Source organism: Myodes glareolus, chromosome 17 (genome assembly GCF_982192425.1).
Source record: "Myodes glareolus chromosome 17, mMyoGla1.1, whole genome shotgun sequence".
Lineage (NCBI taxonomy): Eukaryota > Metazoa > Chordata > Mammalia > Rodentia > Cricetidae > Myodes > Myodes glareolus.
Genome location: NC_142042.1, coordinates 13,173,247 through 13,187,302, shown reverse-complemented (window position 1 = coordinate 13,187,302; position 14,056 = coordinate 13,173,247). Strand labels below are relative to the sequence as shown.

At 39.7% G+C, this 14,056-nt stretch overlaps 1 protein-coding gene across 1 annotated transcript in view; it reads left to right on the top strand.

The window, feature by feature from the left end:
• The window catches only part of Col24a1 (collagen type XXIV alpha 1 chain), a 256,486-nt gene that overhangs the window by 171,102 nt on the left and 71,328 nt on the right, over positions 1 to 14,056 (top strand). The window contains exons 38-40 of the mRNA XM_087897474.1: positions 7,439 to 7,492; positions 8,429 to 8,536; positions 13,646 to 13,699. Of these exons, the coding sequence (XP_087753600.1) occupies positions 7,439 to 7,492; positions 8,429 to 8,536; positions 13,646 to 13,699 (216 nt within the window). The remainder of the gene's footprint in view (positions 1 to 7,438; positions 7,493 to 8,428; positions 8,537 to 13,645; positions 13,700 to 14,056) is intronic.

Sequence of the window (14,056 nt, the reverse complement as noted above, 5' to 3'; positions counted from 1 at the left end):
GGAAGCATAGCAGCGATTTATAAAGTTGGTCATCATTATGACATCATATCATTCTTCTTGTGTGTCTCTTCATTGGCTTCTAGCCTCCAGTTCGATAACGTCTTACTGATGATGTAGCCCCTGCCCTAGTCAGCTCAACTAAGTTTGCCTCGCCAAGATGAAAGTGCTGTCTTGAAAAGCAAGACAAATAGCACAAATCTCAATTATCCACAACTGCAATACCTTTAGCAGCAGTGAAAACAATGCTATAAGATAGTCAATGTAATATAATAAAACATATATTCAAAAAGATTGGCTGGGCGGTGGTGGTGGAATGCACCTTTAGTCCCAGCACTTGGGAGGCAGAGGCAGACGGAGCTCTGTGAGTTCGAGCCCAGCCTGATCTACAGAGTGAGTTCCAGGACAACCAGGGCTACACAGAGAAACCTTGTCTTGAAAAACAAGATGTGTGTGTGTGTGTGTGTGTGTGTGTGTGTGTGTGTGTGTATTCTTCCCAAATAATAGGTGATAGCCCAAGCATATTTCAAACTGAAATTTAAAAAATGGGGGCAAAGGGACTGGAGAGATGGCTCAGCAGTTAATGACTCTTGCTGCTCCTGAGGAGGACCCGGGCTTGGTTTCTAGCAGCCGCATAGAAATTCATAACCATTCTCTGTAACTCCAGTTCCAGGAAATTTGATGTTCTCTACTAACCTTTGCAGGCCCCACCCCAGGCATGCACGTGATGTGCATACATATATGCAGGCAAAGCACTTGTGTGCATAAATTGATTAACTAATTAATTAAAGACAAAAGAATGTGGGTAAAGCAGAACCATCACTGTGTTTAAATATCAGGACGTGGAAATTGTTCCCTCCAGCTTTACCATCGTGGTAAATTGCCTGTTTCTCCTCAGCCCTGACATCTAAACACAGCACACACGATGCCTTAAGGATCCTCCCTGAGTTTACACAACGTGAACTCACTCACTCCTCTCATAGAATTCATCATTTTTAGAGAATTGACTTTTTGTCCCACTAGCATCAGGGCTAGACCTGTAAAGAAGCAAAGTAGCCAGTGCCAAGGGGTTGTGAGTCCTGCTCATTCTTGATGAATGGACGTTCTTCAGTGCTGGGCATGTGGCACAGACATAGGTGTCTGTTCAGCATGCACAGGTGGCTTTCTCTCCAGCATGTGTGTGCACACACTCATATAGTGCGTTTGTCCATTTGTATACATGTATATATGTCTGTGTTTATATATGTATGCCTCTCTCCAGTAACTGACACTTCAGCATGGATTCCTAAAACAGCTGCTTGAAGAGAGACCGAGGAGAGAAGAATCTAAGTGCCCCACAGCACAGCATCCCCAGGACTCTGAGGTTGATGCCATGTGACAGCTGGGGGTGGGGAGAGCAGAGATGGAACAGAGGCTCCAAACAGAGCATGGAAAATGATAAACACAGATCCCATCTGCGTCCTAATGCCTCCCAGGACCAATCCTGCCCAGTACACATCTTTGTTACTTTTTTTTTTTTTTAGCAACAACACATGTGTGTTTCTTTTTTATTCTTTTTGTTGTTCTCTTTGGAATTTCAAATGCCTTTCAGATTATAAACTCAATAAAAAATACCGTGGCAGATTTTTTTCAAAAGAATTTTATGATCCAAGGAACTATTGCTTAATCAGGCAGCCTGATGTTGGTTTTATTTTGCGCTTTTAAAATCGTTCCTTAGGCAATGTCACAGAGATGCTACCTCGATTTCCACAAAATAAACAAGGAAAAGAATGAAAGAAAATCACTTGTTTTTTTTTTTTTTTCAAAAAAAAGAATCCTTTCATCGTGGAAGATTGAGAATGAGAACTGTGTTGAGGAAACAAATGAGGAAAACACCAATTGACAAATTCAAAGTCCAAGCTGTTGCTTCTCTGGGCAGAAGACAAAACATGCATATTTTATGCATGAATTCTATCCTAAAATGCTCGGTCACCAGAATGCATATCTCTGCTGGAAAAGAAACATCTGTCTAACTTATGTTTGGTCATCCACAGCTGAAGAGTCTACCGCAGTGGTATCCCAGCTCTAAACACGTGTGCAGCTAGGAATTCTAAAGTGGAGCATATTCAAACGAGATTATGTTGTTTTATTCTGTTAGCACAAAATTCAGTTAGACTTAAATATGCTTTTTTTGATCTGTTTAAGTTAGAATGAGCGTTTCCTTGGAAACCCTGGAAAATTGATTCATTAGGAATTTGTGGTTGGTGGTACTAAGGGACGTTCAGGGATAGAGGATGTTTGATTCTTACCACCTGAGTGCTTTCTGTGGGGTTAAGATTTTGTTTTGAATTGTTTTATCCTAAGCATCTTAGATATAGACATCCTACCCTGCCCACTGTTTTCTAACCACTGGACCCCCACTGAAGAGCTGCATCGCTGGGCAAGCCAGTCTCTGTCTTATACTTTACAGTAGAGGTGGGAGGACCAGGATAGACCAGTCTTAGGGGTGGGAGGAGGGGATTTGAGAGTTGAGTTTGAGTCCATATAGTTTGATATGCGTATTAGAAATTCAAAAAGAGATGTCATTGGATAGACTGACCAGGACAGCCTTAATTTAGGAATCTTGAGAATACAGGTGGCATTTAGCAGCATTTAGCAGCGTGGGTATTGGTGAGACCACCTAAGAGGGTAAATGAGAAGAGACCTCTGCAGTATTAAAACGTTACACAGAGGAGGGGACCGCTTTACCTGAGATGTGAGCGGAAAATCAGGGAAGCACGTTGCAATGCAAACAGAGGCTTTAAAAGGTTCCCAGTATTTTTTTTTTAAAAAGTGTTTCAAATAAAATAAGCATTGGCTTTGGCCCTCCAAAGGTCAATTTCAGTGGTGGGAACAAAAACCCAGCTGGAGAGAGATGAGAGATTGGGTCAGTGATTAGAAGAATGAACACAACTTTCCAAACGTTTTGCTAGAAGAGGAGGGAACCAGGAAAAATGGTTCTGGTTCAGAAGTAAATAAATGAATGTGTGATGAATGAATGAATGAATGAATGAATGAATGAATGAATGAAGAGACACAGAAGCTTGAGGATTCTCTCAGGGAGCTTTAAACCTATCTGAATGGAGTTGGGGATGCCCCATTCAGGAGAAACCCTGATAGCAGAGTGAGTGGGCTCTCTCAGAAGAAAGGGTGCTGGGTAAGCTGAGCAGGCCTGGAATCCAGAGCAGAAGGAGGAGCTGGCCTCACCGGCCTCACTGGCCTCACCCAGGAAAAGGACCCTTCTTCCTCTGCTAGAGAAAGGAGGCAGAAGCTGTGTGGGAATACACAGCAGATGTAGGTGAGGTTTGGGAAGATAACTTCACCTCCTAATTTGATTGCCACTGTATCTTAATGAACTGTGAGACAAGATTGTTAACTTGAAAATGAGGTGAGATTGGAGGTTTAAAAATAGAGATAAGTGTGCAATTTATCTCCCAAGAAAAGCCCCAGCTATGGAGTTTACAGTCCATGTCAGCACCTTCGTTTTAATCATGCATTGCAGACCCACACATTGTGTTTCCGTAAGCAAGTGATGGCTGAACTAAATGTTGTTGACAGGTGGCAGCAAATGTTGTTGACCCACTGGTCTGCAGGTATGTGAATCTGCTCCATCTAAAAGTACTGATACACCTAGATGGTGTACGAATTCCCTCACACCAGTACACCAGTAAAAGTTACCATCTTAAAACATTATAAACGTGAGTCACATATTTATAAAATTTAGCACAGAAAAATAGCCACCCCAGTAGATGAAACAAAGAACATTTATTAAAACTTAATATCTACACCAGCACTTTCAGTATTAATGCTTAGAGGAGAAATATCAGAAAATGACCTAAGATTGATACTTCTTTCTTCCCATATGACTCAGATTAATATTGATAATAATATTTATATAAAATAAATAGAAGTACTTGTATAACAAAACAAAATAGATAATCTATAAATTATAATTAGTAAAAATTTATCATGATGTCAAATGAAGCATGAATATTCAAAAAAAATTCTATGTTTCTTTACCAACAGCAATTTCTTACAAAATTATTTCCAAGTAGAATTTTTATTATAATCAGCAACAAAACTAAGCTCCTTGGACTAGGTCGTAACATAATATTGGTAAAATTTTGTAGATTTTTGCAATCTGAGAACAACACAACCTAAATAAAACCTAAAAGACTTAAATATATAAACAAAGATTCAACACTCACGAGCAGAAAGATCTATTGTGAAATCATTTCTTTTCTCAGTCAGTTGTCATTGTTATAATCTCAGTAGAAAATCCCTGTGGGATTTTTTTCTATCACTTGATTGATAAAAACTAACTCAAAGTTTGTACTGAAGATTAAAGAGGCAATATTGAGAAAGCCTTAGAAAGACAACTTGGGATGCATAGAAAATGAGGCGAATGAGACAGTAGACCTACATGGTATCAGAGCATTGTAAAGGTTACCATGATATGGTTTACTGTACCAATAGAAAATATCATAGGGATCTGAGGCTTTGAAACTTGATGTTTGATCATTTTATTACATATTATGTATTAATAAGAGAAAATATATGCAGTAAATTGTAGTATTATAACTGATTGCCCATATAGGAAAAAAATCTCTTACACACATGTGCACACACACACACCACACTCACAATAGCTAAACACAATCCAACAATTCAACTTGAGAAGAAAAAAATTTTAAAAAAAAAAACCTCTTGGCAAGATCGTGCACAGATACACGTATTACAGCATTATCAAGTAGAAGGAAATCTAATCATTAGGAAACATGGTTAAACTGTGGTGTGACCATAATATGGAATCCTGTAGGTTAGAAAATGTAAACAGATTAAAGACACAACGGATAATGGCAAAAGCAAAAAGAATCAGAATACAGGAAGAGTCAGAAGGCGTCAAGGACAGCACCGCTCAACGTTTAAAGGTGCAGAATAATGGCATTTGGCATGAGGATCAGGAGGAATGCCATCGTGTGTGAAGAAATGCCTGGGAATAGCAGAGTCCCAGACAATGATTGTACCTCCTATTCACAGTGAAAAGTGGATGCTGCCTTTCTCTCCAGTTCTGTATGTGAGTGAGTAGTGAGCACATGAGCTGTCATTGTATTCTTAGTGTGTGTGTGTGTGTGTGTGTGTGTGTGTGTGTGTGTGTACTGCATACTACTCAAAGGGCAGAACTACCTTTATTGAGTCCTTCATTATAAACCAGTATTTTTCCAAGTTTTATGTGCACTGTAATCTCACTGGGTCTTAGGAACCCTTCCAAGAGATTTTTTAGTTTTTTATTATTTTTGTTTGTTTTGGTTTTTTTATCCTTTTTATTTAAGGGGTAAACAGATTCCTACTTTTAAAAAAAACACAAACTTTTTAAATGTTGGCATTTATCTCAATCACTGGTCTGGTTTGAGGCCTCTGCTGCACCGTCGTCACTGGGCCCTCACCTGGACTCTTCCTGGACATCCTGCTGCTGCCCTGTATTGTGGAGATCCTGCAGTCCTGGCTCCACAGGTCTGACCCTCACGGGACTGGCTGCATGACATGTCTGCCTGTAAAAATGTGTGGATAAAGGAGCTCACTGTGTCACACTGCAGCTTCCATGATGAGATTATTTTCCCCTTCCTCTTTATTTTTATTTTTATTTTTTTATTAAAAATTTTCACCTCCTCCCCTCCTCCCGCTTCCCTCCCCTTCCCTTCCCCCCACTTCCCCTCCTTCTCCAGGCCAAAGAGCACTCAGGGTTCCCTACCCTATGGGAAGTCCAAAGTCCTCCCCGTTCCCCCCAGGACGAGGAAGGTGAGCATCCACTTTTGCCCTTTTGTCTGTGGTGTCCTTGGACTACCAGGAGACCCTGTGTCTATGCTGAGGAGTTTCATCCAGACAGGAACAGTACCTGCTCCTGCACTGAGGAGATCCAACTAGAGAGTCAGTCACAGCAGACTGGACCAAGACACCAATACTCTCCTGGCTCCATTTGAAGGAAGAGATGGACAGGAGCCAATGCAAGAATTCCTCCAACAACCTGAAAGGCAACATGACATCACCAGAAACCAGGGATCACGAAACAAGAAGAATTGAACACCCTACTCCAGAAGAAATAGAAGAAATTGACTTTAAACGGAACATTATGAAAATATTAGAGAACCTTCCTCTTCTTTTCCTTCTTAAATTCTATTTTATTTTGATGGAGAAGGGACATGGGTGGGATCAGGAGGCATGATGTGAAAGACACAAATAATAAATAAAGAAAAAATTAAGTTATTTGCGAATATGTGTGTTTGTGTAGGAATATACATATAGGTACCCAAGGGACTTAGGATCGCCTGAAACTGGAGTTAGGGAATTGTGTATGCCTCCTTGGGTCCTTGGCAAGAGCAGTAATCATTCTTAATGGCTGTGCCATCTCTCTAATCCCCAGATACCTAAGTTAAACAATCCGTCAGTGGCTATGCGGCCATTAAGAGCCTGGACCAGAAAAGTCCGATAGTTAAAACTCTATGCAGGTTCTTTTGGAAAAGTTATTTACTTATCTGCAGTGAAAAGTCCTCTACGTGCTGCAGCTATCATTTCTACCTCTGGATGCAGCTGTAATCCAGCAATAGAACATGGCTCAGTGAGTTAGGCTAGCATAGCGTTTGCTGGGAAGTGTAGGGCGTGAGTCACTTCCTAGGGTATCTGTTTGTTCATTCAGCAAATATTTATCAAGGGCCTGCACAGCACAGTGGTAAACCACCGCTTGTTTCTTGTCCACATAAGTCTGCCAAGCTGAAAGCTGTAATTATTACCCATTTCAGGCTGGCAGCCTGGCTCACTACAGATTACATTTATTCATTGTTGGTACAAAACCCCATATAGCGCCCCGCTCTTGCTTTGAGAAACTCCGTTTTACAAACTAAATAAACACCAACTGAAATTAAAATGTTATTTAGATTACTGTGCCTGTCTCTTTTCCTACCTGCCTTTCCTTCTTCCTTTCATTCTTTTCCTCTCTTTATCTCCTTAATATTTTCCACTTCAGTGGTATTTTGAGACTTTCCTTGACCTTGTAGTAGATATATTTTATAACCTGTTCTTTCAACAAAATGCTGAGCTAAATGCAGCTCTCTGAAATGTTAGTTGGAATGCCTTTGGGTAGACTCTCATTACACTCTTATTAACTTAAGTGAATCTATTCCAGAAAACTTCCTTCCTAAAGACCAGTTTAATGTTTATACTGACCCATGTGTGTGCATAAAGTTAATAGCTTGGTAACAACTCGGTCTATTAAGTGCTGCAACATTTTAAAAAATAAATATAGAAATAATAATGTTGAAAAAAATAACCTCCTTTATATTCAGTGTTTATTTCAATGATTATCTGATAAAAGTAGTCAAACCCTAAACTTTTTTTCTTTAAACATTTTTTTATATCAAATGATCAGGGACCAGATGGAATTGTGGGAGCCCCAGGACAAAGAGGTCGGCCAGGGAAAAAGGTAATTTTTTAAGTATCTTTTTGCGTGAGCTTTCTCTCTTCTCATGTCTGGAGGTCTACAGAAAACTGTAATAGGTGTATTTGCATTCGACATAAGGCGACACAGACTTATAAATGTGATATCAAAGCATGCAGCAATCAGAGTGAACTGGGTCCTGTGAGTTGTCACGGATGCCCCAAGCATCCTGACTGATCACAGGTTGAGTGTCCGTAATAGAGCAGGCTGGTTCTTGTTTTGGGAAAAGGAGAGAAAGCGCTCTACCTGCTGCTTGTGAGCGCCTCTCGAGCTGTGGTCCTAGAGAAGGGTGTTGTGTGGAGGGCTTGTGGGTGTGGCGCCAGATGGAAGGCATACAAGTTTCTGAAGGACATGAAGTGCTGTAAGAAATGACAAGGAGTCTTGCAGGCACACTGTGAGCAGGTGAGAGACGATCCTGAATGGCCAGAGCCGCGCTTGATTCTTTCCTGAGTGCAGTAGACCTCTGGGAAGCTGAAGCTCTCTATAGACGGGAACACCCCATGATGGAGATTACAATACACACTTGCAAAAGGGAGACAGATGTAACAAAAGAAGATCCATCCTGTTGGTTGGTTAAAAAGAAAAAAAGACGTCTTAGTCGCTTTTCAAAGTTGTTATTGTTTTTCAAATAACATGTGATAGTATTTTCTTTAGGTCAGCTGTGATTGCATACATCTGTAATTAATTCCAGCAGTCAGGCAGCAAAAACAGGAAGGTCACCTACAAGGTCAGGACCAACCTGGTCTGCCTAGAAAGCTCAAGGTCACAGTGAGACCCTGACCCACAAATCAAGATAAACAATAGCAATAGCAGTAACCAATAGAATTCCGCTTTCTACCTACCCTCTAGTAGCATTCAAGCATATGATATAATTAAATTAATTAATACATTTCTTTTCAGTTATGCTAATGTCATCCACAGGGTGAAAAAGGACAAGCAGGACCCGTGGGAGAAGTTGGAAGCCGAGGCTCCCCTGGAAAAGCTGGGGAGAGTGGCCCTAAGGGCGCCAGAGGAACAAGAGGTGCTGTGGTCAGTATTTGATTTCTTTTCAGCACCGAGTCACTGTGGATGGAAAAGAACGGTATCCACGCTCTTAAAGCGTCATCCTTGATTGACTTTACAGAGGATGCAAAGGTTCCATTGAAAATAATCTACCTCTGCGGGATGGCGGGAGTCGCGGGCATTCCACAGTATTAAACAGCTTAGTGGGTTTTGGACATGCAAAAGGAAAAGGAAAATTGAAAATGGAAATAAAATATGAAATGAGGTTTTAAAAATCTGATTTTAGCTCCAAAGTTAAGTAGGAAAGTTTATACACTGAGCCCTTCCAATCGGGATTTAATATCTGTCTGAAGCTGTTGTCATGTTGGCAAATGGCTACCAAACTTAAGTGAACTTGAAACGTGTTTCCATTCACTGCTAGGACCCACCCGGCTTTAACTTGAGATTATCTTCCTAAACAGCTGGAAGAAATCTGCCTCACAGCTATTTATATCTCTTCTTTGCATGAACTTTGCCTGACACGGGGCGCTGAAGCCTGGTGCTTCTGAACCCGACACAGCAAACCAGGGCTGCTGGTGTGTGCCTGATCGGCTCAGGATATGACAATGTGAAAGAAAGATATTCAAAAGACAGTCTTCCACCCCATGAACTCATGTAGGTGCATTGACTGCATCTCCATTTAAACGCTCAGTGCCAGCCCTGTCACCAAGGCGAAGGGGACCGTTGAATAATCTGTTTGCTTTCTCAAGAAAATTTACCATGACTTACTGACACCTTAGCACCCAGGTCTTACATCATGTTATGTCACTATTTCTCTGCCTTTTGCCTATGTTTTAAAAACATTATATAATGTGATTAAGTTTTAATAAACATAAGAATTATTGCAGCCCCAAATAGTACCCTTAATGTAAGTTTCTACTTTGAAATTTTTCCTGTAAGACTATTCACCTTTAAATTTTTTAAATATACTTTTAATTAAAATGTAATTACATCACTTCCTCTCTCCTCGCCCTAACTGTGTCCCCTCCCTCCCATCTCTCCCATGCCCCCAGCTCCCTCTCAGATTTATGAATTTCTTTCCCTTGATTATTATTGTTACATATCACTATAGATGCACAAAAATATGCAAATAGCCTGCTGAGTCGATTTTCCAAAGCTCTAGTCCCCACTGTTTATATTTCATAGTAATGATTTAGGGTTTGATAACTTGATAAATATATATCATTTTTAGATAAAATATATATAATTTTTACTTTTATATTTAAATTCCCCTTGTTATAACTATGTAATATGCCTATTTTTCTCTGAAAAAATCCTATTAATTCCTATATATACACACACAAACAGTACATATGTCTACTTGGTGAGTATTTTATCTTGCTAATTTGTAATCATTACTCAGAAATCTGAAGTGATGATATAAAATTTGTGAAACATGTTGCAAAATAAATTATAAGTGATTCCATTTTGTCAATTACCTATTAATTTTCTGTATTTTTGATGAATAGAGCATTTTAATTTTAATAGCCAAAGTTGTCAATATTTTATTTATATTTTCTGGATTTTATACTTCATTAGAAATTCTATCTCCAGCCAGGCAGTGGTGGTGCACGCCTTTAACTCCAGCACTCGGGAGGCAGAGGCAGGCAGATCTCTGTGAGTTCGAGGCCAGCCTGGTCTATAAGAGCTAGTTCCAGGACAGGCTCCAAAGCTACAGAGAAACCTAACTAGACTCAGAGGTTAAGAACAGAGACGGATATGTAGTAGTGGGATCCTGGAAGAGTTGGAAAGGCTTGGGAGTGGATTTGACAATAATTAATTGTAGACATATATGAAATTCTCAAAGAATAAATAAAAATATAAAACAAAAAGAAAGAAAGAAATTCTATCTCCAACAAAAGTTGAAAGATTTTCATCCATATTCTTATCCTAAAATATTTATAACGTTGTTTTTAATTCTTTAAGCCATGTGGAGATTTTTTTCTTTCTTAGTTATGGGAGATAGATGTTTGTCTTCCCCCACTTATTGTTTCCTTAATTCTGTTATTGAACACTCAATGTATTTTGCACTTTAGGGTAAGGCTGCTTTTACTGTAACTAAACCCAAATACTCTGTGGTTTCATACAGTCAGTCAGTCTATTGCTGGTCCTAGCATCCTGTTCTGTCTGTCATGCTGTTGTGTCCGTTGAGGTCCCTCAGAGACGCCTGGCTCTGATGCCCATCTTGTTGTGAACTTTAGCCTCAGCTCCTCAGTTCCTCCCACTACCTGGCCTTTCTACGGGAAGCGGGAGGTATCTTTCCACTTACCCGTTGCTCTCATATTTCTGTTTATTCTCCTGACTTATTACATTGACTGGAACTTGGAGAGCGGTAAGGACTGGAGCTCTTAGATGTGAAGCTGAAACTGTCCCTAGTGAGAACACTCCTGAGGTCTCGTGGTGGAGTATCCTTTCCAAAACAGACTTTCCTCCTCTAGAGAAATGTCCTTTCATTCTTAAATGACAGTTTCAACTAGGAGAGTATGAATTTTGCTATAATCTACCACATTTGCTTATATCAGAGTTTCAGTTATTGCATTCTCGTCTTTGCTGCATTTTGAGTTTGTGAGCAGGAAGACAGGTGTGGAATTTACTTTCATCCTTTCACGAGTCGATACTGAGTTCTCCCACCCCTTTGTTGCTGTCTCGTGCTTTTCCTGTTTGCCCCTTGCCCATCTCTCCTCCTTTTGATTCTTATTAGCGCACTGGGTTGGGAAAATCCCGTTGTCACATTTACACTAAAAGTCCCCTGGCTCTTCCGTGCCCCCCTTTCCTTACTGGGGTGAAGCTCACGTAATTTCAGGCATTTTAACAACAGTGGTTGTCAGATTATTGTATCTGTGAGTGCCGCCTGCTTCTCCTAAGCAGATGTTAGTATCACAGGAGAAGACTCACAGAAGGCTAAAGAAACACCCAAAAGATAGGCTTACAAGAAAGAAATATAACCGAGGGGCACATCCATCCCAAGAGATGTGCAAATCACAACAAGAAACACACAGAATATTAGAAAATAAGCCACTTGAACACCTCCAAAACCTCAGGGCCCCTCAAACATTGAACCCGAAGATAATGAAATAGCTGAGACGTTAGAGAAAACTTAGAACCTTCTACAAGTGTTCAGTGACCACAGGGAGGCCCCTTTGTTCTTCTTTCGTGAATACATTTTAATCTACCTTTTCCTGTCTGGCACTGGCTAAATTCCTCTTGCTTTTATGTTGGTATTTTCCCAGCATCCACTTAGAAACAGCCTGTAAGTCCGGATTTGGTTTTCTTCCCAGGAAGAGTTGTGCTGAAGAATTGTAAATTCAAGTAGTTTCTTTTTTTAAAGTCTCTTGCTCCTTCCTAATTGTGTCTCATCCCACTCAGAGAATGTAATCTGGGATTCCTTCCTTGAAGAACTTGATAAAATTTTGTTTGAAACCATTAGGTGCTGGACATTTATAAAGCTGTGTGCTCTCTGTGGGTGTGTGACCACAAATCCCACCTATTTCTATTATACGAAGCCCATTCACTGAGCTTCTCACATCTGTGGTCCTCTCTTCCTCTCCCAGTGATGTCTAAAGAAGTTGCTAAACCCTCCCCTAGCACCATAACGTCTGTGTATCGGCAGATACGCTCTTAGGGACGTTGAGGACCATGGGATTTCCATTACGCTGCACACGGTTCATTTCTTCTAATAGCAGCTACCATTTATCCGCCCTTCGAGCCAGCAGCGGCTTTCAGTCATGTCCACTGTCTGGACACCGTTGCCACGCTGCCTCGTTTAACCTCTAAGGAAACGCTGCTGCTGTCGGGTACCCAGAACAAGCAAGGAAACAGGAAAAGCTTCCGACTCCTTTTCCAAATCCATCAAGTTGACTCCACCTGGCCCCTTCAATCTCTTTATTTCAGAGTTTGAAACTTCTCTGAAACCATTTGCACACCAGAAATGACTTTCTGCCTTGCATATTTCAGACCTAATTTTGGCCTCAAATCACAAAATTTTGGCTCAGAAACTATGCTTATCTTCCAGAATTAATTCAATTAAATAAATTTCTTTCGACTCTCCCCTTCTCTTTCTCATGTCATTCATTCATCTCAATCTAATACAATCTTCTTAAAAAGCCCTAGCAATTTTTCTTGTGTTTCTTTTAGTTATTACTGTGACTGAATCAATACATTCAAGTAGAAAAATCTCTATAATGTATCATGTCTGAATTCTTATTTAAATTGACTTTTCGTAGTTCTTTCTCAAACTGAAATGTGTTCCAATCCAAATCTTCCTAAAAGTCCTGATTCATGGTTAATAATTGTAGCATGAATTTTTTTTTAGAAATATATCAAACTGTGCATTGTATGTGGATACAGTGGAACAGCTTGGTCAGGTGTGACGCTGCACACAGATCCTCACAGCTCCTTAGCACAGTACATGGCAAAGCACATACCTACTCTATGTCATCATTTCCTTACCTCCTCTTTGTTTTGAGACCCAAACAAGAGAATCCCGTGTGCAAACTCTTAGATAATGAGAGAAATAAGCCATTTTTACTATCACTACTTTATCTGTTTTTCACCTGTCTGAGTCATCTTTTGAATAGATTAGGAGAGTTTCCTAATCAGTTTTTAATTTATATCACTTGATCTTCTGTAAAATACTGATAACAATAATCTTATCACACATGTTGCCAGTATTTCTCATCTGTCAACTTTGGCCCGTATTAAAGCCATGCTCCAGGAAGCATCTGGAATCATCTATGAGGATGGAGCTGCTCTGAATCCCAAAGTCACAATATCAAACACTATCAGGTTCCACTTTCTGATATCCAGTGACCACAAACTTTGACAGACACGAACTGCATTTCCAAGAACCTTCTAGAGTCCAGCAGTATTCCAATAAGTGAGCATGGTTTTTAATAGCCACGTACCAGAAATGAACCAGAGACATTGCTTGTAGGACTTCTGCAGTTCAAAAGAAACAGACAAAAATTGGGGTGTCATATTTCTGTTTTCCCAATTATACTAGGTAGAAAAATCTAAAGATAAAGGTTTCAATAATAGACATAGATGCTTAACAGTTCACTTGTTTATTTTCTCTCTTATATTTATTTTGATTTTTAGGGTCCATTAGGATTGATGGGACCTGATGGAGAACCAGGAATACCAGGATACAGAGTAAACATTTCTAATTTTAAATATATGCATATATGTATTTGTTCAAGACAAGAAAGCATTTTAGTTTATATCCCAAATGTGCAAATTAAGATTCACTTTTCTTTATTAAAACTTTATTATAAAAAGCATGCAAATGAAAAGCATCATTCACTGAGATTAGACCCAAGGTCTACACATCTCAATAAACTTCTGTACAGTTGGAATGGATATTGTGGAGATTCACACTGGATTTTACACCTTCACTACATATATATGTGTCTATGCACTTATCCACCACCAAAAAACAAAAATGAAAGTTCTAATAAGTTTAAGAAAATAAAGTAAACCCTGTTGCTTATAAAGAAGGCTTGTTTTCTT